This window comes from Volvox carteri (assembly GCF_000143455.1).
Source record: "Volvox carteri f. nagariensis unplaced genomic scaffold VOLCAscaffold_57, whole genome shotgun sequence".
Classification (NCBI taxonomy): Eukaryota; Viridiplantae; Chlorophyta; class Chlorophyceae; order Chlamydomonadales; family Volvocaceae; genus Volvox; species Volvox carteri.
The window spans coordinates 734,376-758,445 of record NW_003307600.1 but is presented as its reverse complement, the minus strand read 5'-3'; the positions used below and the strand labels follow the sequence as shown (position 1 = coordinate 758,445).

General features: G+C 59.5%; 2 protein-coding genes across 2 annotated transcripts; one reads left to right on the top strand and one right to left on the bottom strand.

The window, feature by feature from the left end:
• Nucleotides 1–432: 432 nt before the first annotated feature.
• Nucleotides 433–5,617, top strand: VOLCADRAFT_107074 (uncharacterized protein; the record flags this gene model as incomplete). The annotated part of the gene is made up of 8 exons (XM_002956098.1): nt 433–617; nt 890–1,004; nt 1,151–1,281; nt 1,838–2,056; nt 2,549–2,657; nt 3,094–3,215; nt 3,692–3,761; nt 4,173–5,617. 8 exons carry the CDS (start codon nt 433–435, stop codon nt 4,275–4,277), a joined length of 1,056 nt encoding a protein of 351 aa, XP_002956144.1. The 3' UTR covers nt 4,278–5,617.
• VOLCADRAFT_107073 (uncharacterized protein) lies at nt 5,574–23,844 on the bottom strand (the record flags this gene model as incomplete). Its single annotated transcript, XM_002956041.1, has 28 exons — nt 5,574–6,776; nt 7,100–7,629; nt 8,136–8,744; nt 9,563–9,784; nt 10,009–10,656; nt 10,796–10,960; nt 11,554–11,742; nt 11,967–12,146; nt 12,397–12,794; nt 13,060–13,226; nt 13,852–13,952; nt 14,401–15,119; nt 15,785–15,963; nt 16,412–16,764; nt 17,091–17,259; nt 17,517–17,606; nt 17,729–17,912; nt 18,315–18,405; nt 18,720–18,998; nt 19,491–19,701; nt 19,949–20,106; nt 20,448–20,583; nt 20,963–21,111; nt 21,439–21,686; nt 21,931–22,090; nt 22,466–23,099; nt 23,367–23,424; nt 23,727–23,844. The coding sequence occupies 28 exons, from the start codon at nt 23,842–23,844 to the stop codon at nt 5,954–5,956; spliced, it is 7,968 nt and encodes a 2,655-aa protein (XP_002956087.1). The 3' UTR covers nt 5,574–5,953.
• Between the last annotated feature and the right edge of the window lie 226 nt (nt 23,845–24,070).

The window sequence follows — 24,070 nt, the reverse complement described above, 5'->3', positions numbered from 1 at the left end:
GCACGCAGCATCACGCAAGTATCGGTTCGAGGGTGGGCGAAAGCCTTGCCCAGGAGGCCCAGCGTCTATCTAACAATCCACACGGAGAGCGCGGTCTGTCGAAAGATATACAATATATTGCCTTTCTCTAATGTGGTTGGCAGGGTGGCGCTGACAGCTTAACTGCGAAAATACGACTTCACCCGTACAACGTCGACAAAATCTCAGAAATCCTTCTTGTGTCCACTTTGCATTTGTGCTTATGCTATAAACGTTATTGCTTAGTATTTCTTTTCACCGGTGGCTTGAATTACCAATTCCTGTTTGCGTCCTTGCGCTCGTTCTATAGTGCTAGGCTTGAGTGGTATCACGCTTGTCATTTTGAAAGAGGCTTGATGCATTAATTATATCGACGATATGTGCAGAGCCTAGGATAGATTCGAAGTCTATCAAATGGATGCGCAGACCGGCAACATGGAGGACGAGTTCAACGCGATGGCGCCAAGCACCGTAGAAGTCGTCATGGGGGAAGTCAAGAAGAGGCTTGGGTCCGCCCTGTCTATAGCATGCGCTGTCGACGGCTCTCAGATGTCGGACCGAGCAATGGCAGTTGGGCTGTCCCTCTTCAATAACCGCAGGTGACATGCCTTAGCCCTGGGATTTCCTTCCACCTTGTTCCTTGGGCATGGTGTTGATTGAGGACTTGGACATGGGCGTGTGCTTTCTCTCACGCGCGCCCACCTCCTTCGCAAGAAAAACTCATCTACCTACTTTGACAGCTGGCCCGCACATGATTGCCCCGCATTTGACTAATTTGCACTTAGCGCCCCGTGTAATTAGATCTTTTTAAAAGCACAGCTAAACCCGTCTGAAGCTGGCGTCGTTTGTCCTTCCAATTGCTGCCCTCCAGAGGCGATAAGTTCACGGTCATCCACATCAGCGACGCCACGAAGACCTACCTCTCGAAGCATCTTCTACCACCCCATCTTAAGAACTACTATATAGACATGGCGCATGGGGCACGGGTAAGGGGGACCTTGCGGGAATTGGCTGCTGCTGTTGCCTAAGGGACTAAAAGCCGGCTTTTACTTGCACCCACCCATCTGGGATATATATCCTCCGAAGGTTGTCCCGAAGGTTGTATTAAACGACATTTGGCGGGTTACCGCAGGTGACAGCTGAATGGCTGTGCCGCGAGAAAGAGGAGGGTCGTTCCACATGCGAGTGCCTGACCAGGCTGGCGGACAAGCGCGGTGTGGAGCTGCTGATCATGGGAAGCTGGGGACGTAAAGGGGAGAAACTGTGAGTAGGGCGCCCCAGGAGCAAGGGAGTGGTTGGAAGGTATGGGGTGCCGTGATTTGTGACTGGTGTCAGTGGGGCTCACAGGTGGCAGCAGGATGGCCCGCTGGAGACCAAGCCTGTACCGTGACATGTAGTGTCAGGAAGCAGGAGAGCAGATCTCGCGGATCCGGGGGATTTCGGGCTTTGGTCTTGGGGAGTGAGCAGGAGTGGTGCGGCCCCACTGTATCCATTAAAGCTTTGCTCAAGGTAGAGATTTCCCTTTAAATTTCCCAAATCGTCTGCCCCAACGCCTGCCTACTTGTGTGTGTAGCCACCGTCGCATTACTGCGGCCGTCAAGCCATGTCTGATGAGTCCATGGCGCCGTATTAAAGCCTGGGACCCCAGCTCACCCACCGATTGAACCATTACAGAGAGGACCGACAAGTGCCGCAATACTCCACGTGCATCCTTGACGGCTGAAGGGTTGCCCCGTATCCACAGATTGCAGCCAGGATGCTCATGTTTCCCTGCCACCCGCCTGCCGTCCCAACCGCCGTTTTTTTCACATCCATGCAGCGACGTATTGGGCACTGTTTCGGACTTTTCGCTGCGTCAGTCTCATTGCTCCATCTGCATTGTGCGGTCAACCGGGTCCAGCATTGGCGGCATGGCGGGCGGCAGCGGCGGTGGCGCGGGGGTTCCCGCGGGTATCGTCAGCGCACGGCCCGCCAAGTACCTCTTCGCCACAGACGGCTCCCACGCAGCGCACCTCGCCTTCTGCTTTCTGGTGACATAGTAAGTCACTGGGGTTGACTTGATGACTGGGCTTAGGCAACACAAAACAGCCAGTCTAGTTTGGGGACGCAAAACTGGCGTTGAGTTGCTACGTGACCGAGGCAGGCGAGGGAGCCAGCGTGGCGTGAGCGTTGCAGGACGGTGGTGCACGGTGACTGAAGGTGGTGGAGAAAGGGAAAATGGGGGTGTGTTGAGGCTGGCTGGATTCCGCCGCCGGTGATTGGGGGGGTCCCGTTGGGTGGGGTCAAGATAACCGTCCTTGGACGGGGCACAAGGGTTGCGACGATGTCTTTTCAAGGGCGGCATCCCAGCGGCTGTCTAATCGCCCATGACTGCTTTCCTTCGTCGACTTCAGCAGCGGCCGTCCTCCGCAGCGCTCTACGAAACGCCCCTCCCCGATCTCAACGCAGGGGCCCGGCCCCGTTCGCCCGCCGTTTCTCAGCCCACCACACTTGATTGCTTACTGTTTTGTTTTGCACTATACCTCGGCAGTCTGTACCGGCCCACGGACTCCATCTACGTGGTCATGGTTACCTCCTCTGATGGCACGGAGGAGGCGAAGACGGTGGACATGTACAAGGACTACATGAGCAAGCACAAGGTGGGTGGGTAGGCGCAGCGTGCCGCTGCATACACAGCCTAACACGAATTTTGGGTGCTAGTCCATTTGTTGCTGGTTATACATACGCTGGAGGTTTTGGCTCCATGTGACGCATCCCAAAGCATCGTAGGCATTGCTGGTCTTGAAAGTGGAAACCAAACATTTATGGAACGAAGGAAAGCACGGGAAGGACAGCCGGTTTGCAAAACGTCTCTCTTGGTGTCTTCGGTTTGGCGGGATGAGTTCACTGCGCTACCGGTCGTCCACATGGCTGAGGGATGTGAAAGGCGCGCAGCACACACAGTGGTGGCACACATTCATGCACGATGCACCGTACCTACTTGCACGCGTGCGGTCCTCGGCCTGACCTTGCTGCCTGGGGTGATCCGTCAGCTCCTCCGGCTGCTCGCAACCCATTCTGGATATCGACCCGCAGATCAACGGAGCCGGCTACGTCAAGTGCATCGACCGTATGACCATGACAGTACCCGAGGGCATTGTTGAAGCCGTAACGCAGTACGGCTGCGACGTACTGGTTGTGGGCATCTCAGGCTACGGGTAGGTCGGTTGGATAGTATCTTATTCACGACACATGCCGCTCTTGTGCATGTGCATGTGCATTTTGCCGTCCATCTTGTGAGAACGGATAGGAAGGAAAACAGTTTAAAAGGGGAATGAAGGCGAACAGGTTTCTCAGGATCGCCACACTTTAATAGGAGCTATTGCCGCATTGCGCTGGCACATGCTGAGAAGTATTGCCTCTGGCCACAGCACCGCACCAACAGGATCAAAGGAAAGCCATGATACACCTGTCCGCAGCGGGTGATGATTGTGGCCGATGCGTGGGATCTCGCGTGGGCCAGCACTCCAACCCATATCTGCCTCCCGGCCTGTTGCCTCAAGCTCAAGTAGGGTCTATGCGTGCTCCGTGCTGTGGCATCGGTGGACCGTACGGTGGCTCCTTTTGTTGTTGACACCTGTAAAGCCCCTTGCGTTCCGCTGTGGACCGGCTTTCGTAATCGTTGCGACCGCAGGCGCAAGAAGCTGGGCTCGGTTAGCACAGATATCAGCAACAGAGCATCCTGCACGACGATTATTGTCAAGGTACGAGAGCGCGCACAGTGGCAACATTGAATCAAGTCATGTATCTCCCGCTGCGGATATGGAGGGGAGGACATGGTCCAGTTACAGCTCTCTGTGAAACAAAAGCGTTGGATTTGCTCTGCTTCTCATGGCTTGATTAGCGATGTGTTTGCGGAACGCCGTGCATAGTAAGCGCCGTAGTAGGTATCTCTGCTTTTCGCTGGGGCACCGCCGTTTTTGTTGCCTTGGTGAACGCGGTAAGGGGGCTTGTCTGCGTACGCCCTTCCACCTTCCATGTGAGGAAACTCAGTAGGGTTTTTCTTACATGGTACCGGTAACATAAGAGCAGGATTAGAGGGACCAGTTTTAAGTGACTAACTTCCACCATACTTCCTGTTTGTCCTTTCTGGTGGCAATCCACATGAAACGCAGGACTCGCGCGAGATTGTCCGCAACCGCTACACGGCGGCCGGGAGCCTCTCGCTCGCGACTGAGATGCAGGTCACGCCAAAGACGCCTCAAGAAGACGTCATTTGAGAGCTATCCATGTGCCGATGGCTGTGCTGACTTCGTACATGAAACAAGGGTATCGAGGTCACTTTCAACTAAAGAAAGGTCACTCTCTCTGCACTGACCTGGCTCAATGTCGGTTTATGCTACATGCGCGTAGACCCCTTCCTGACACGAGCTGGGGCCTGAAGGACTTAACATGCCCATTCAATAAGTGATGGCCGCTTGGACGATACAGCTCGGCTGCTCCGAAGCGGTCTACGTCACGTCTGATGACAGATTGTGATTTGCATCAATTTTTCACGCATTTTCCATTTAGCAATCAGGCATCCGAGGAAGGCCGTCGGCCACGTGCACAAACTCCTGGCGAGTTGCAGAAGGCCCGCGGCAAACACCATGAAGGCATGTCTTTCGCTCATGCATGATGAACACAGCGTCCCCAAAACACACGGACTTTGGAGTACTGTGATAGGTACCGTGCCCTCGCCGATCTAGTAAAGGGACGAATGGCTGGATCGGCGATGTCGTACAGCCCATGTGGGAGCTGTGCTGAGTGACTTGGTGCAAGTGCGTGGGTCTATGCGTGCATATGGGTACGTCATGTACGCGGGCAGTGTAAATACGCGTGCGATTTGTGTTTGGTGACTTTGCGCGTGTTTTCCCTTGGGGCACATGTTCTGTGTGTGGTAATGATCATGCGGAGTTTGCATTGCAGGTGGCTTTGCATGTTGCATACGCCTATGCCATGGGCTTGTTTGGTCAGTTTCTTGTTTGGTCTCTCGTATATCCCCTTGATTTCTTTCGTGTTTGAGTGTTCGCGCTCATGCTGGGCGACGCTGTGTTTTAGTCCAAAGTTTTCCCGTGTGGGCTACGTGTCCCAGAATGTTTCGAATTAGGTACTTGTGAGTGCTGGTGGTGGGTTCTGTGTGGGTTGTGAATCAAGCCAGCTCCACAGCAACTAATGAGCGTGGCGGATGGGTAAAAGAGCAGTCCACCTCATGGCGCCGTGTGAGCAAGGGCCGGAAAGCGGAGTGAGCAAAGTGCATGTGCACCTGCCGACCATGTCCCTGACTAAACCTAACAACTGCCGCATATTTTGGTCCCGAGCCTTCCACCATGGCTTCTATCACAGATTAATTTACTTTACATAAATGACTCTGACAATCTACCCCTGCGCGTTTGGATTGACTATGAGGTAGGGCGCCCCGGAGGGCCCTGGAGTCCCTTTGACCATCGCACGCGCCTCGTATAAGTACCTCGTACAAATGCGACCCCTCCTGTAATGTAAACAGTGCAATACTAGATCATAAAAAAATGAGCTGTCCATGCAGGATATACAGGGCATGCAATGTAAAATGGCAAACGCCTTTCCAAAATGGCACACGTGGCCCCGGAACCTCCATGACATCCCTTGGCATCCCAACACGCAGCGGGTGGGCAAAACTTTGGAGTTTTCGTTGGGAAGTGCCGTCTTGACGCGAGTGACCGAGTTTCCTGGAAGTCCCAGCTATCCTCAACTTCCCATTATACTTGGTCGAGAAGCATACACCCTCGACATTGACAATGTTACATACTCGTGATCCCCACATGATGCTCGGCCACCATCCGTGCCCTAAGGCCCCACAATCACCTAAGGTCCCACAATGACCGCTTGCGACAGCCCAGTCTCCATAGCCTGCCGTCCCGTCCGTAGTCCGGCGGCCTCACTCGGTATTCGCCGTGGCCGTCACCGCCGCAGCCGCTGTCAACACCCGCAATGCCCGCCTGCACCGTTCTCGGAAGGTGCACCGCAAATGGTCAACCGCCGCTGGCAAGCATCCAAGCAGTTGGTCCCCACGCCCCGCATCCGATTCCATGCCACGGGCGCCTCCCGCTCTTTCAGGCCGGTCGCTGCCATCGCCGTCACATGCGGCTTCCGCCTTCAGGTAGCGCTCCAGCAGGAGCATGGAGCCCCCAGCGCTCGCCAGTGCCGGGTGCAACCTCAGCCGCCGGGAGACAAGCGCCGCCGCCAGTCCGCACTGCTGGCGCTCCACCAACAGCGCCAACAAGCAAGGCAGCACACAGCCCATTGCCGCGGCGTCGCGGCCCTCCACTGCCGCCGCCGCCACTGCTTGCGCCGGGGACGCAGGGACCGACCCCACCAGCCGCGCTAGCAGCGGGTGCTGCGACGTCCCCAGTTGCGCCGCGTCTTCAGACCGGACCAGAAACGCCAGAAGTAGCACAGCGATGTCGCAGGGGATGGGACCACCGCCGTCGGAAGACGCTGCCTCGAGATCCTTAAGGGCTTGTTCTCGATGGATTTTGTACGGCGACGCCAGGCCTAAACACCAGCTGGCTGCAGCGCCGTCGGCGCCGTTGGCCGATGCATGAATGAGTTGCTGTACATCTTCAGGAGAGAGCGGCAGCGGCCGGCCCGTCAAAGAGGGAAGGGAGGATGCCCCAGGCTGCATCCCACAGCTGGCCTTCGAGATGATGCGGCTGCTGTCTGTTTCCTTGATGGTGTCCAGTCCAGGAGGATCCAGTAGACTGCGGACATGGGAGGAAAGATGGTCGTTAGTGTAGCAAAGAAAGTTATATCGGTTGAACCGAGGGCGGATCGAAGGCAACGGCTTGGCAACTGAGAAAGTTCGATGGCCGCAGTTGTGCGTCGCCACGACTGTATAAAAGTTAAGGTCCAGAGCTATCATTCACAGGTACCATGTCAGATTGCGTGAAAGATGTCATTCACGCGGCTGAGTCGGATAATGAAGGGGGTCCCCCTGCAGGAACCGGCGCGTCAGGCAAGGACAGAATGCAACCTGCTTATCTTAGCCATGAAGCGGGCTGCTTGCCAATTGCTCTTGACCCACCTGACCACCTCCAACAGTTGTCTGCAACGCAGCAGCTCCGCAGCCAGCTCCCGCCAGCAGCCGTGTAGTAAGGAGACCCGCCCTGCCGCCGCCGCCTCCTCCTCCTCCTTCCCCTCCGCCGCCGGCGCCACACCGCTGCCCCCACCGCTGCCCGACGCAGCGTCTTGGCTCTGGCTCCACATGTCCCCGTCCTGCCAAATGTCAGTTAATAGACACGCCAGCTGCCGCAGCTGCGTGAGGCTTGCTGTGCCACCCCAGCCGCCGCCAGCACCCCCTTGCACGGCCTGCAGCACCCTGGTGAATAGCCGCTCTGCTGCCTCGAGTGTCGTTAGGTCATCAAGTTGCACAGTTGGCATAGGCATGGCCGCAGGGTGATGTTGCTGGTCTGTTAGTTGATATGATGGCGGTGATGGCGAGGCTGGGACCACTAGGTGGGCGAGCAGCGCCCGAGTCCGGGTGAGGAGCAGCCTCTGGCGGTGCTTCCCGGCATCATCGGAGTGGCCGCCACTGGTCGCCCAATCAGACCACATCTGCAGGGACCGAGAGGATAAGGGACACAGATCATCACATGAGAACGTAGGGGCTCGAGGGACATGCGCATGAGGAGTGTGATATAGTATTATTGTATGGCATGATATGAGAGGAGATGCTGTGAAGCGTGAGTGAGTCATGCCGACCGTCGTGGTCAGGAAAGCCAGGCAGCCCAGCCGGGACGCTGGAGGGAGGAAGGACGTGGGAAGACGACATCGAAAACGTAAGAGGTAGCCGATACGTAGTACGGTTGACCTACATACAATCGGTGCTCTAAAACCCTTTCGAAGAAACCAGCCACGCCGCAGCCTCCGCCAACTACGCCCCCTACACCTACACTACGCCAACTACGCCCCCTACACCAGTGCATACATCTTGATCCGACCACTCGCGCCTGCGAACACACAGCCATCCGAGGCGGGTTGACTGGTTGGGCCTTCCCGAGTCACCGGCTCTTCTCTCCTTACACCCAACCGTCACAACCGCTCATCACTTCGCAGCTCACCACCCGTGTGCCCAGCGCTGCCTGCATGTCCAGAAGCTCCGAAGCCGCACTTGGCCTGAGCCTCTCCAGGGAGGGCAGTCGCTCGTCCGTAAAGCGCTGCAAGTCGCGCCACACACGGTCCCGCAGCACCCGTAGCGTGTGCGCCAAATCCTCTGCTTTCGCGTCCGCCGGGTCCGCCGATACGCCGGAGTCGAGAACAGTCGGATTGGAGCTCCTGTCCTGTGGTCTATCTAGGCACCTCAAGGCTCCCTTGAGCCGGGCCAAGCCAGCAGCCGTCGTCGATTCACCTGTCTCATCCAGCAATGCACTCAGCGCCGACCCCACGGTATCGCCGACTGCCGACTCCAACAAGGCAACCGCCGCCGCCGCCGGGCCGACGGCGGCGGACCCTGGTGTGGCGTCGGTCCCTCCTCCGTCGGCTAGAGGCTGTGGCTCCGCCGCCACAGCTGCAATGTCGAGCAGGACAGCCGCGGGACATCCAGCGGCCGCAAGAGAGGATAGGGCGAGCCTCACGGCCCCAGCGGCGGCGTCTGCGCCGCCGGCGGAAGAGGCTGAGGCCGCTGCTGTGGGGTCGTCCGCGGACAGCAGGGAATACTCCAAGTCCTTCAACTGCAGGCGGTAAGATGGTACACGGTTGCTACCAATCAGCAAAACCGATCATGGTCACCATGCGCAAAGCTTTTACCCAAACAATCCCGTGTCTCACACATCGATGTAAAGTTGTCGACGCCATGAAGGCAGGACGTCTCAAACAACACCGTAGGGCAGATGCGCATATCAGTCGACCCGTGTGATCCCTGAACTGCATTGCCGCAAGTTACACTCAACGCGCAACGGCAGGGCACAATCCAGGGTTTGGCCTACTATCCTAACACCACACAACCTTCTTGGTTGGTTGGCTCAGGAAGAGCTCATTGCTAACAGGCTGCAACATGAACACCACCACGACTCCATGAGCCAACACAAGAACGTGCCGCCGCTATGGAAAGAGGTCATCCCTACCCAATCGTAACCCGAGACGTAAAGCCTTATCATGGCGCGAGCACCGCCATTCCCCCGGACCTGCCAGGAAAACCAACGTCAAGGCCTTTAACCTCATAAGCGTGAGAGCAGGATGCCCTGTTGCCTTCCCTGCCTGGTGCATGGGAAGACGTTATCCCCCCATCCCTTCAATTTTATAGTTTTATCTTATTCCCTGTGTTATGCGGCTCCTTACCAAGCACCTCTGGCAGGCCGTAGGAGGCCCTTGAGGCCCCAACACCTCATGGCCCCTGTTGGCTAGATTGGCAGGTACGGTGTTTACGCACCCCCGAACTGGCAACACACACTCACACGTGCGACCCGCCCATAGGTTTGCTGCCCATCTTAACTTCGTGATTAAACCCTCTCCTAAGGCTCTTCTTAAGAGCCCGGGGCAGCCCGCACACCTGCTGCGCATCCAGGCCATCCGCCGCGTGCTGCTTTGCAGCTCGCAGCATCAACAGCCGGCGGTGTAGAGATCGCAAGCGGCGGAGGACTTCCGTGACGGCGCAGGCGGCAGCGGCATTGTCGCCATGTGCGGCAGCTATCGAAGCCTCTGCCGCCGCCGGCTGCGTCGTCATCGATGCGGCGTGTGGGGACTGCAGCCTGGGCATGCAGGTGTCCAGTATCTGGCAGGACGAAATAATGAACGAAGACGACGAATTAGAAGAGGACTGGTGAAGAAGGTGCGGGGCAACGCTGTATGCATGGAAGCCGACTGCCAGGCGACTCGGTGGGAGAAAGGACACACGCAGCTTCTGCCGCCGATGGATTGACAGAGGGGTAAAACACCGGAGGCAAGTTCATTCATATCGGCTTGCCTACTACCAGAGGAAAAGCAAAAGCTACCTACCACGAGACGTACGTCCACAGGGCAAGGGCACGGCGCCAGCTGCGCGCCAGTGACCCCCGGACACAACGGGCACTGCGAACCGGGCAGCAGCAGGAACGCTAGCCACGCAGCCAGCTGCGCTGGTGGCAACCGCACCACATGCTCCTCAACGTGACTCCACGCCACAGCCATGTCCCGCTGCTGCTGCTGGTGCTGCTGTTGTTGTTGCCCTCCAGATTTCGTCCCCACGGCCTTCACGCACAGGCATAGGTATGGCAGGCTCGGCGGTAGGGAGTCCAGCGCGCGCTGAAGGTCCGGGAACAGCAGCCCTGTGCCCGACCCCGGGCCCGCTGCCGCGGCCTTCTTCCCCGGCGGGCCCAACAGCTTGTGCAGTGCAGTCACGAGCTTGGCTGCCTGAGCCAGGTTGCTGGGCTTTACGTAAGAAAAGATCGCAGCTGCGGCCGCATCGGCAGGTGCGGTGGCTGCCGCAGACGCCGCTGGCCCCGCCAGCGTCACTCCCAGCGGGGCCAGCAGCGGCGCCAGTAGCGGCGCGTGTAGTTGCGTCAGTGAAAGACCCTTGAGCGCTGCGGCGGCCTTCTCCAGTAGGTCCCGCAGCTTGCCCAGGATCGGCGCGATGGAGGCGGTCAATGCGGCGGTTGCCGGGTCGTCCTGGGAGTGGTAAGGACCAGGAACGGGTCGAAGGGAGGGAATGGGGATGAAGATAAAAGGCGAAAACGGCAAAAGGGCAAAGCGGCAAACGAAACCTGATCCGAACGAAACCACCCCACCCCACCCCACCCCACCGCACCTTGGCACAGGCGTGCAGGCAGTCCGTCAGCACCGCCAGCCATAGCGCCAGATGGGGCCCGCTGGAGGTGGGAAGTACCGGGTAGGTGGCAGTCGCCAGGTGCCGCAGCAGGGCCTTGGGTCGCTGCAGGAGACCCGGCTCGCGTGACTGCACAGCGGCACGCAGCTGTGAAGACGCAGACCAGGGTGGGGAAGGGACCGAGTGGAAAAGGTTACAGGGCCCGGAGGGTTAAGAGAACCGGAGTAGGAGTTAGGGGGGGAAAAGGGTGTGTAATGTTAAGTAGGCGGCGGGGCCGCGAAGCTGGGGGATGTGTGGCCAACATCAACAGCGGCAAGGGGGAGGAGGAGGGGGCCCCCGATCTTGGAAGAGACGGGTTTTGTTGCAAGGACCTGGGGCGTTGGTGAAGGTGAAGGTGAAGGCGAAGGCGGATGCAGACGTGGTTTTGGCCTGAGGTCCGGTAAAGGAGGAGGCCCAATCAGGGACAGAACCCACTATTAACCCACCACCATGACGCAGGCGGGGCGTTCTTGCTGGAATCCTTGTACTGTTGCTGTTGGGGGAGAGATAGGCGGTGGTGCTGCTGCGACTGATATTTTGGGGTCGCGCATCGCTTCGTTTTGAGGCCGTGCGGGCCGTTTTGTTCCTGTACGCACATCCTCAGGCACACCCAAAATTTCGCAGCCACAACCGCGCCTCCCCGCGTCAAGCCCCCCTTCCCCCAGCAGCAGCAACAAATAGCAGCGGCACCCATGGCACACCTCGGCCGTCACGGCAACGGCATCGGTGATGAGCGCGGACATGAAGTGCAGCTCCACGTCCCATGGGTCAACGCCGTACGCCGCAGCTAGCTGTCTGGCCTGCTCCATCAGCTCTGCCGCACGTGGGGATGCCGCCCCCGGTGCCTCCGCCTCCGCCTTTCCCGCCAGTGCAGCCTGCTGCAGAATGGCCTGTCGGGTTGTGACGCAGGAGTGTTTGGAAGGCGGCACGGGAGGTGTGGAGGTGACCGAGGGAAAGGGTTCGTGTATAGATAGGTTCGTATGGATGACGCAGCAGTGGCGCTCCAGTACCTAAGGTTGTGATTATTAATACCACGCTGGTATTCGTCTGTAGATGTCAGTATGTCAGGAGTTGCCATGCGCACGGCTGACAGCCGCAGGTGCGACTGTCGTACCTGGCGGCGATATTCGTCGCCTCCACTTGCAAACTGGGCCGCATCCACGCCGGGCAAATGCTGACGCACGGTACGGCTGTCACGCGCTGCCGCCAGCCGTGCCTCCGCCGCCAGTGCGGCCGCGGCAGCGTCCGCCGTAGCGTCGGACATGGACGCCGGTGTCGTACCAAGTTGCCGCACCTGCAGCACGCGCATCGTCTTATCCATAGTGATGACCGTTATTGTTGTTCAGGGGCTCTTGGCCCGACGGACCCATGATCCCTCTTTTATCCGCTATAGCACAACGTTCGCAAGCACCCACATCTGGCCCATTCATCTGCCCTCAGCCGCCTTCACCGCACTGCAGCATGTGCTTTCACCCCATGCAACCCTTCGCCTTGAGTATTCATGCATACACACACGCCCTGTGTTCCGCACACCGGCCTCTCACCCTCTGAAGCAGCTCCCCCAGTGGCTGCTCCAACAACCGCAGCCTCTCCGCACCGCTACCGGCTGCCGGCAGCAGCGCCCGCAGGCAATGGCAATAGCACTCCATAGCCGCCACACGCTGCAGCTGCGCATAAGGCAACCCGGCGCCGCCGCCGCTACCGCTACCATCCTCGCTGCCGCCGCCACCTCGGAGACCCTCCAGCAGCTTGATGGCCCTACCGGCACTGCCGGTTGCAGTCCCAGGCTCCAGCACTGCCAGCGCCAGGTGGGTATCCCCCGGCAAGGGCAGGTGGGCAGTGGCAGCGGCTCCAGGGGAGGCGGCTGCGGCTCGCTGACCGGGAGCTAGCAGCGCCTCTCGGAGGAGGTACTCGGGCGCCTCCAGCAACGGATCGGAACCATCTGACCAGCCAGCAGAGGGGGAGCACGGAAACCACGCCAACATGCAAAACTGAACTACAACTGCCGATGTCCAAGCGGCCAAGCAACCCGGCAACCCCGATGGGATAGGGGACAGGAAAGTTTCAACAGCCTGTTCGGGTGAACAGACCCAAATTTGGAAATGACCTCAGCGGGCTGAGGGCCTGGGCGGGAAGAAGTTGTTGTCGCAGCGTGCAATGTCAGCGTCAAACCGCCTTTCCCACCACGCACCCCGCGGAGCCCCCACCTGCCCAACCGGCCTCACCCCAACAGGGCCTCTCCACCGCCCTCAATTCCTCCAGCAGCCGAGTCATGCGTTCGGCGGGACAATGCAGCAATGCGTACGACAGTAGCTGCTCCCGTACGACATCATCCTGCAACTGCCGTTTGGACCCCAGCTCCGCGCACAGCGACCTGAGGATGGAGTCCCCGCGGGGCCGGAAGGCGAGGGGAGGAAAGGTGACCGTAGCGGCGATGACCCACGTTGGTGATAACACAGCACGACAGGAAAAGCACAGCTGTCGTACAATATAGTCCTGCGTGAGGGTGTTCATGGGCCTGGAAAAGCGCTGTGTTCTTGCTAACCTTCGATTAGCAAAATCGCGGGATTGCGGCACCAACACTTGGCACACTTTGTTCCGCTCTGGTGATTGGCCACCTCTCTGCGTCGAAGCTAGATTGCGAAGCGACATGCCCCTCTTAAGTTCCTTGTCGCTACTTGAGGCGAACCCTAAAACCGAACCAGTGCGCCCTCGCACCTACGTACTCCCTTCACCGCCCATGTCTCCCCTCCCTCCCCGCCTTCCCCAGCTTTCTCCACTCACACACACCCCACCGCGCCCATGGGGCTGACCGTCGCCTTAAGTTATCGGCAAGACATGTGCCATCTTGTTCACATGCACGTGTGAGCTGAGCAAATAGAGCAGCGCTCACTCCAAACAGGTGTTAGTTATACGAGTTAAATAGTGTTTCATGCCAATCTTACGAGGCCCACAGTTGCATAGCCATGCCCATGCACCCACCCGCCCACCCAACCCACCACGCAGGCATGTATCTTGCCGCCAGCAGCTCCAGTGCCAGGTGCTGTGCGGTGGCCAGGTCACCAGCTCGCAGCGCCGCTGTCCCGGCCAGGTCCTTCAGCTGAGACCACCAGACAGGGCATGGGCATGGGAATGAGGATTAAGGGCGGGGGCCAAGGGCGAGGGGTGGAGACATGCGTGATGCATAGCGGGTAGTGAAGGAGGGACCGGTGGAAAACCGGTGGAGGGCGGTGGACCGATCACGGCGTGTTCAGTACTGCTCCTCTGGCCACTCTGCTTGCCCAGCAACGCCACAATGGGCTTACGTGCGGCGTTTAGGTCCTGGCTTGGTTAAGATCTATGGGTGCTTTTTCCTATCCATCCCGAATCCGACCCCGTCCCGTCCCATGATGCTTTGGACGTGTGGGCAGTTGTTCCCCTTCGACTTCTTCTGCTTTCAATCTCCCCCTTTTTTGACCTGTGTGCTCTACTTCGTGCCAGTCGGGTTACGAGAATCTGAGTCAATGGTCATCACACTCCGAGCTCCACATCCCACAACTCACACGTACCCGCAGCTCGTCGTCTGGAGAGTCCAGCCCGAGAAGCTCAGCAAGCTCCAACAGGCGGCCGACTTGCTTGTAGGGCGGCTGTACGGTGCCCCCGTGCGCTACCGTCGGCGCCGCCGCCGCTGCTGCAGATACCGTAGCCGCCACCGCGCCGGCGACGATGCCCGCCATTGGCGCCATGCGTCCCGCCACCGCCTCCGCCACGTTTGCGCCTGCCACCCGCCCGGCCACCGCCAGCAGCCCACCGGCAAGCGCCGCTGCCGCCCGGCCACCCGCCACGGCCGCCTGGCCTGCTGCCCGTACCGCCGCCCGACGACGGCTGAGCTTTCCGCCTAGCGCCGCCGACGCCGCCAGCCCTAACGTGCTGCCAAAGCCGACTCCACCGGCCGCGGAGGTAGCACCAGCGGTGGACAAGAGGCCGCCGCCGCCGTCATCGTTTCCGCTGCCTTCCAAAATCAGCCGAATGACCTCAAAGCGGTCCGTCATCTGCATGACTTGGGCGGGGATGACGTCAAGTCCCAGCTCAGGCAGCATCTGCAGCGCAGAAACCAGGCGCCGCAGTGCGACAGCTGGCGGAGCGTCGGGCGACGCAAGCGCAAGGCAAGCAGCTGATTGCTGTGCGGCGCTGTCCCATGGGTCGTTAGCACCAGCCAGGATCTCAGCGGCGACGGAGGTGATGAGCGCGTCCGCGGCCTCCGGTTCCAGTGCCACATGGGTCTCGCCTGGGCGCGTGCGGCGCGACATGGAGAGAAAATGGGGTTGTGGATTCGAATGGAAACGAGCACGGCAGGGCCGAGCTGACGGCTCAGGCTAAGGCACACAGAGCCTGTGACCCAGAAGGAGCACAGGTCATTGGCGATGGTTGTACAGAGAGGCATGCTTATGCAAGATTGGTGCTGATGCTGCTGTTACTTTACTTCTGCTTTCGTTGCACTAGAGAGACAAACTACAAGATGTGGGGCAGGCGATGTAGTTGGGCATGCTGCCTCGTGTTGAAGTAGTAGTGACTTGCATTATGTTGATTCCGCCATTATGAGGTCCATACACCGATAAACAGGTGGGGCCGGTTCCCACAGAGCTGGATGCGCATGGGCCAGAGCTCGGTCCTTTGCTCGGCAACCGCTAACAGCGCTACCAATTCCTGCATCGCGTCCCCCGACGCGCACTTCCCATCCCCTAACCCTTTCGTGCCCTGGCGCCCTTGGCATTTCCTTTTTCGGCCATGACCCCCGCCCCCGCCGGTCAGCCTCCAGCGCCACTCGATGCCCTCCACACACACCACCTGGGAGGGCCCCGCCCACTCCACATGCCTTTAAGAACCCCGCGAGTGACGGCTCCTCCCCGACCCCTCCACACACACACACACACACACACACACGCGGCTTACCGGGAGCACCCCCATGCAGGTAGGCATTGGCCAGGTCGTTGCGGCCGCAGTGCAGCATGCACCTCGCCACCTCGGACAGCAGCTCCTGGGGCTCCAGGAAGGGAAAGGCGGCGGAACGAACCTGCACCAGATCGAGCCACAGCTGCGACCAGGCGGCATCAGGCATAGAGGGACTGGACCTGGGCAAGGGGGAAGAGGGAAGGGTCGAAAAAATATACGGCGGTGGTGGGGAAATGCGTCGAGGGTGAGGGAAAGAGGAAAACCCGAAACACGTACGCGTACCTGTGCAATGGCTCTCCCAACGCCCACTGCACAAGGAAGCTGCAAGATCATTGCGTGCATATACTTCTCGTGCATATACATCAATGGATTGAACTAACACTACTAACAGTGGCCAGGCCAGGCCATCCTAACTAGACGGCATTTGCGAGAGTCTGCCAGTCGCGTGTTAAGGTACTCAGGCGTCGCAGCTGTTCCTCCTAAACCCCCCCGAAAGCGCACCAAGTCACACACCACACCTGCAACCAGTCCTTTCTCCCTCCCCCTCCCTCCCTCCCTCCCTCACCCACCTAACCCTTCCCATAGTTCCCCGTCCACCTCCCCTCCATTGCCCTCAACCCGCCTTACCTCTGTAACCTCCCCAGCACCTGCCGTATGCACCTCGCTGCCTCCTCCCGCCCGCAGCTGCTGACGTGCCGTACCGTCAGCGGCAGTCCCCGCGCCGCTAGCAGCGACCCCGCACGCACGAAGCCGCGCAGCTCCCGGAGGCCAGCTAGCCAGCCCCCACAAGACTCCGACTCCGACGACGATGACAACCGCCGCGCCGCCGCCGTCGCTGTTGCTGCTTCTGCAGAAGTCTCCCCGGCCGCGGCCGCTGCGGCCGCCTCTTCACTGGCTGCGGCCTCTACGGCCGCCATTGCCCGCTCCAAGGAGGGCCATTCATCCGTGTGAGGGCAACCCGCTACAGCAGAGGTGACAGCCTGAAGGTCAGCGCGATAACGATGAATTGATGGTGGTAATGTTGATGGCGATGATGGCATGACGGCGACGGCTACGAGGAAAGAAAGGCAGAGCCCGCTCAAACGCCGGAAGGCGGTGCAGATGCCCGCCACATCAGACGGCTTCTTCCTCCCTGACATACACACCATATGCCCACGGACGCACATACACACATACATACACACGCATGCACACACATACACACACATACAACACTTTCTCTCAGTTCCTGCCGCGGCTGAGATCAGTCAAGTACAGACATACACACACAAACATAGTCATACACGCACACAACATATATCCATACCTGCACAAGCTCCTCGGTGCTCTCGAACAGCATCCTGTCCCGCGCCTCCGCCTCCACCAGGGCGGCTGCCCAGGCGGGCCTGGCCGCCATCTCCTCAGCCATCAGAGCCCCCAGCAGCGGTCCTACCCGGGCGGCATCCCAGCCGGGGCCGCGCAGGAAGGGAACCACCCTGGAAGCAACACGACCGGCCACATACACACGACACATGCACGGAGATTGAGGGCACGTGAAACAACCCATGGCTCCAACGATGTTAGATATTGAAGTAACAAAAGAACTAGAGCTGAGCTTCTTTTAGAGACGAAACCCACAGGCTACATGGGCGCGGCGAGGGATCCACTTGCTTGAGGGGGCCTCTGTCAGAGATGCCCTCCCAGTCCTGACCTACATTCTCGACGCGGTTCGTTCCGTTCACCTCTGCCCTACCTCCTGGTGCTGGTGCCGCAGTCTGCGACAGAGAGCGCCTCCCCGACCATGCCGAACAGCTGGCTCAGATAAAAGCCAAACAGAAGGAATCTGTTGTAATGGCACGTCAATTCAGATGTGCCAGATTCGCGATCCCTTGGCCATCCTATACTCCCACCCGCTGTACTGCCATGCGTATGACTCTCCGGGGCCGGCCCTCCAGAAATCCTCACCTTTCCCGCAGGTCTTGGCGGAGGCTATCCTCGTCACTGCCCGCCAGCAGCAACCGGAGCTGCTGCGCTCCTGGCATCTCCGCAAAGTCCCCCAGGCGAAGGCGCCACAGCACGCCGCCGGGGGAGCTGGCCGAGCCGGCCGCGAGGGATGCACGGTGGTGATGGGTCGTAGCGCTGATGACGCCTGGCGGGGATAGGAGATAGGGTCAAGAAAGGAAATCCAAACTTGAGAAACCAACACCAGCCGTATGTTCGTGAACGGCCCTGTTATGGGATGGGACCGGAGTTGAGGTTAAGACCGAAGCACGCACCAGGGGGCGGTGGACGCGGGGCGGGAGCGGTGGTGTGATGCAGCGGTGTTAGCGGTTTCCCGAGCGCCATCTTCCACAGTGGAAGCGGGCGACATTGACTGCATGGTTACTTTCCATCCCTCTCCACACACGCAACACCTGCCATTCCGCTTTGGACGTGCATTTGTACCCGTTCTCCTCTCCTCTTTACCATCACGCATCCCATTGAGCGGTTCACTCCCGACCCACTAAAGCACAAAGGAAACCCGCAACCACCTCTCTAACGAAACCCATACTTGTAAGCGCCATCGCTGCCCCCAGCAGTTGCGCCACTCGCGGCCCCCGGGCGCCCCGCTCCCAGCCCAGCTCCAGCAGCGCCAGGGCACCCTAACACAACAACAGGGGGTCAGCAGTGGTAGGATCAGCCGACACGGTGCCGGTGATAGCGCACTGCAACAGCCGCTCTGCCTCGCACTGCGCTGTGCCAGCAGCCAGCAGCAGCCGTGGCGCCGCAGGGTATAAATAAAAAATAAAAACATCTCAACACAGATGTAGACCACAGACACCTTCCCCAGCAATGGTGGGGGGCTGGAACAACAGGGCGGGACGGGGAGACGGGGCAAAAGTAACGATCATACACAGAGGCCCCGCCATGCCAGCTACATACACGTCGCCCGACTCATCCTCACACAACCTCGTACCTGTAGTTGCCCAGTTTCCTCGTCCAACTGCAGCGCTCGCTCCGCGTACCACTCCGAGGCTGCCGCAGCGGACAGCCGCGGACGCGGGGCCAGCACACGCACCAACGCATCCGTAGCCTCTGGATCCCAATCCGGCAGATCCACAGCCGATCCAGATCCAGATCCAGATCCAGCCGCGACCGCCTTCCGGATCTCCGCCAGTACCTCCGGCTGCTCAACCCAGTCTTGCTTGCGGACCGGGGGCGGCCGCAGTGGCACCGGTACTTCCTCACCGTCGGCCTGCACACACAACACACACACACGCACACACACATTCTGACCATGTGTTCAAATGGCCCAGAAGCCTCCCACCCTGTAACAATTCAATTCAACATGCTGACCTATAACGTAAGGCCGGCCATATGGTGTGCTGATACCTCCCCCCCTACACGGACTTTCCTAGGTTGCTTTTCCTGATGCATTTAACCCTTGCGACCACCCCCCCGTGCACCACGGCCCTGTCCTTTCCGTGCAACTGATGCGTTAACGTCACGTAATTCTATTACAGCTGGTGTGTGTGATATGTCTTCTATGTCACTCTGTATGGTAAGGGCTTTTTCGTGGCGGGGAGGAATTTGACTTCATACAGTGCAACAAACTGTATGAGGTCCCCTACCACGAATTAGCCAAACGTCGAACACCTTCAGTCGCGATGCCGGCCGGCAGCCAGCCGGCGGGCCAGCCCCCATCGGGCAACGTCCCCCGCTCGGGGCCGCTCGCTCTCTTGCTCACCGGTCTGGGCAGCAGTGCGCTGTAGAGGCGTGGGTTAATGGTCTCCGGAAGCCTGGACAGCACCCCCAGCAGCACCGGACCCGACAGGGAGGCGGGGTAGTGCTGAGCCAGCACCGCCAGAGGACCCAAGGCACCAGTGGCAGCCCAGGAGCCCGCCGCGGCGGCCAGGGACAGGTCGCGGAAGGCGGCATAGGCGGACGGATTGAAGGTCCTGCAGTGCAGCCAGCCGCAACGGCGACGCGGACGCAACGGCGACGCGAAGTAGATGGTAAGGACGAAGCTGGTAAGGAACGGATACGGGAATGCTGGTGGTAAGGAAGGGGGTCTTCCTTGAGTGACATGAGTTCTATTCAAAGTATGTGGCAGCGGAATGAGGGCTAATCAGGAAGGGGGTCTGTTGGCGTCCAGGGCCAGATTTATTCATTCCTTCAAATCCACAGCCGACTGAGCTCACGCACCTGCCCTGCGCCGCGTAGAGCACCTCCAGTCGGTCGCTATGTCGCCACAGCTTCAGCCGGGTGCACCACCACCAGGCGGTGTCCCGTGGGTCGGTCCTTTCGCCACTACCACCCGCCGCCGCCGTTGCAGCACCACCCGGCGCGGAAGCGTTTGAACTCTGAGGGAATAAGGACGAGTGGGTAAGGCGAACCACTGACGGTTGGAGCAGATACCAGAGATAACGGATACTCCAGGTGGGGTGAAAGGGTCGCGTAAGGCGCCCATCTACCCGTCCGCAGTCACTGCTCGTCTCCCCACTCGCCAGTAAGCCCTCCGTCGTACTCCCCAAAATATCTTCCCACCCGCCATCCGGAGCCTCAAATGTATTTGAAAAAGAAGGTTCTTGCAGTGCGCCACAGATCGCCATCATCATAGCTTCGTTTTCCCGGCTTCGCGAATGTCGGGTCTCAAGTCCCGACCCTGTTGGAAGGAGTTGTTCCTGCCGCCAACCCACCCTACCGCGTCATCCACGCTGTCAGCTGCTGCCGGCGGCTTGGCCTGCCTCGCCGTCTCCCGTAGACCGTAGTTGATCAGCTTGCGCTGCCCCTCATAGTCGGAGGCCACTCGCCGGCAGCACTCCCCCACAACCCATCGCCTGTTCCGATCACGAGGCGGAGGCAAAACCAACAGAAGGGAGAGGGGTGGGTTGGAGCGTGAAAACAAGTGCAGTTGTGACATCAACTGCAGTAGTCTCAAAAGCCAGGAGGCCGTACGCCAGAGGCGCTAGGGGTGTCGCGCTGTGTTGTAATTTGGAAAGTGAAAAGGGAAGGCGGGAGGGATGATGAGAACGGGATAGGATGCCGGGGATGCCCTGGAGGGCACACGTGCCACACCCCAGGAGCCATATCCACATGTATACCGTTGCTGATGTCGCTGGTTGCCTCCTGCACTTTTGCTTATGCCGCTGGTACACGCCACCACCACCAGCACCGCCACCACATCCTGTATTAACCCCTTATTAGCCAGAGCCGCACCTGTCCGCGATCTTGGCCAGGTTGTCAGCTATGTTGGCTGCATCCACAGGTCGGGAGGCCCATCTGGCGCCATACACCCGATCGGCGTTCAACCCCGCGGCGGCGCACAGCTCCAGCGCCCTGCCCCACTGCTGGTGCCGCATGTGCACCTGAGGGGGCGGGTGCACCAGGCGGGATAGCACATGAGGATCAGGACAACATGTTAAGGAAACGTGTGATGCTTCGGTCACCAAAAAGCCAGAGCCACTCACACGTCCATATCTCCATCCGCCTTCCTTTGGTTGCCATACCCGCAGCAATTCTCCTGGCCTTCTCCTACCTCTGCAATCCGACACGCCGCAGAAGAGGCACGAATCCACTCCCCAACTAAATCCACTGCCATATGACGGACCCCATTCCTCGGTTCCACATCCTGATTCAATACCTAGCATTGTAGCCGAAAACGCCGCCGCGGCCACAGGCAGGCGCACTCGTACCTGGAGCATCTCCTCGGGCGTTCGCTGCGCTAGCAGCAGCAGCCGTAAGCCAGGGGCGGCGGCAGCGGAAGCCGCTGCAGCAGCCTCTGCAGAGGCCGCAGCACCCCTGGACGCACGGGCGCTGCGAACCCCGTCTGCGGCGGCCACCCCCCCGGATCCGGGGATCTTGGATTCTGGCGGAATCAAAGGCTCCAGAACCAGGAGCCCGCGGGTCCCTGGACCGCCGCTCTTGGAGGCCACCAGAGTACCTATCCGGGCGAGAAATGGGAAGCGTTGAGCGTTGTCAGCCACTGGGAAAACGATGAATAGCTAGCAGTGAGGGGGAGCGAGTGGGAGCGTCAGCCACATTAATCCGGGTCGTCCGCTTGCTCCTTTCGCTCGCTCGTCCCATAACTTCCAACATTACAGCAAACACCTTCCTCTCCATTTCCCACTCCGCCACGTCTCTTAACGACCGGGGCCAGAGCCCTGCGCTAGAAACCATAGGTATACCTGGTGCATACTTGGGCTGCTCGTCGCCTGCCAGCAGGTTGTCGTATCCCGGCAGCTGTGCAAGGCCCACATAGCCCGCCATGTCGCTCAGCGCCAGGGCGGTTTCGGAGCCCCACCAGGAGGCGCTCGCCGCCGACTCCACGGACCGGGTCAGAGTGGTCTGTCCAGGCAGGGATGTGACAAACGGTAATGAAACGGTGACAAACGGTAATGAAACGGTGACGAACGGAAAGGCATGGCAATAAACAGACTGCCTAGGAGCTCAGCAGCCTAAACGTCCAATTGAACTATTGCATGCAATTGCTGAGGTGACTGAAGTACACCACAGAACTGCCTAAATCCCATGCAGCATGCCGCGTGCGCATGCACACCCACACGTCTGGGCTGGCAGCCCCTCGCATCATAGCCGAGGAAACATAGTATGCCAAATCCAACCACGCGATGACGGGGGTTCCAGGTGCACACCCTGCACGACACACGCATGACATCCCTCCCCCCACCGTGGACACGCAAAGGACTAGCAAACAGCACCCACCCGAAAAGCTGACGCTGGAGGCGCCGTGCGGCCCCCAAATCTCTCCCCAGGGTCCTCTCTCCGGCACTGCGGCACCGACAGTATCAGCACTCCTGGGGCGGGCGGAGCCACAATCGCCACGTGCTCACCCAGTGGCGAAAGGGACAGAGTCCAGCGACGCCGCGCCCAGGCTGCTGCCGCTGTTACAGTGGCGGCCGCGGGTCCACTGCCGCCAGCGCCGGCGCTTTCGCTTAGCGAGCCGACAAAGGATCCAAGTGGGACTGCTTTGGTGGCAGCGGCCGCAGCAGCTCCTGGACCGGACACCTCCAGCCGCCAAGTGCTGACGCTAACGCGCGCGCCCGCGGCTGCAGGGCCCTTGCCGCCGCCGGCCGGGCCGCTCTCCCCTGCCACCACGAGGGTTGATGTACGAGCATCGTATGCTGCAACCCGTACAGTGTCGCACTGCCGACTGAGCTGCTGGGGCCGCAGTCCTTGGAGTACACGCGGCGGAGCGTCCAGCGGCACGATGAAAAGCTGGGATGGACGGCCGGTCAGGATAAGCAGTGTGGTGGGCAGCGGCATGGCCAGCGCACCAACAGGCTTGGCGGTCCAGGGCCCGGCCGAGGCCGATAGCAGGGACACGGGCTGGCCGGACCTGGACGGACAAAGCACGGCGGAAGCAGGTGCCTTAAAAGTGTATCGCTATGGCAGGGTGGAGTTGGGAAAGGTATAACATAAGGATTGGCGGGGACGCTAGGACTGGGTGCATCAGCGGCTCGTGGGAAAGCAGGGGCCCAGGTGACCGGTGACCGGTGATTACAGTGGGACATGTCGACGTTTTGGGTCAACGTGGGTTAGCATACGCACCGACAGTTACCATGAAGCGTCCCGAGGACGCAGCAGCCCAAGGCACCGGGCGCACCTGTCCAGGATGTAAATATGCCGGGAGGCACAGGCTACCGCCAAGCGAGAGCCATCAGCTGACCAGCAGAACGCCGTGACAGCATCTGCGGAAGAGAGACTCCCTCCACTGATGCTGGTTGGCTGAAAACTCCGTATAACCGAGAGATCATGCGATGGTTGCTCGGCATCTGTGCCAGACGTCACGCGCTCCTCTCGTGGGTGGAAGATTGTAATCACAGTTGCCGTGGAGTCCAATACTGCAACAGCTGAACAGTCTGGAGAGACGAGCAATCCTCCTGCAAATATGCCCAGGCACACGCCCCAGCAACGCCCTTAATGTGGAGTCCTTGGAATGATTATTAGCTTAACTGTGCCCAACCTTGATCGCTCAGGTAACGTCGCTTTTGTGATAGAAGGCCTGCAATCGCCCTCCCATTACTGCTCGAGGTGTACTGTTCTAACTCCTCATACAATACAGAGTTGCTACTTTGCTGCATGTCTGTAGGCGTAACGCTGACCACAAATCGTGGCACACGACCAGCTCGACTGCTCTGGTGTCCCTAGCCCCAGACTGTCATCCGTCTTTATATTATTCCTTTAAACTAGACAATTAAGATAGTCAACAAAAGCTAATGTTACTACGCAGCAACCATAATCAAACGCAAGAAGGGCAGAAGGGCAGACAGTTCTGCGCAGACTAACTGACTCTAACTGTCACCGAAC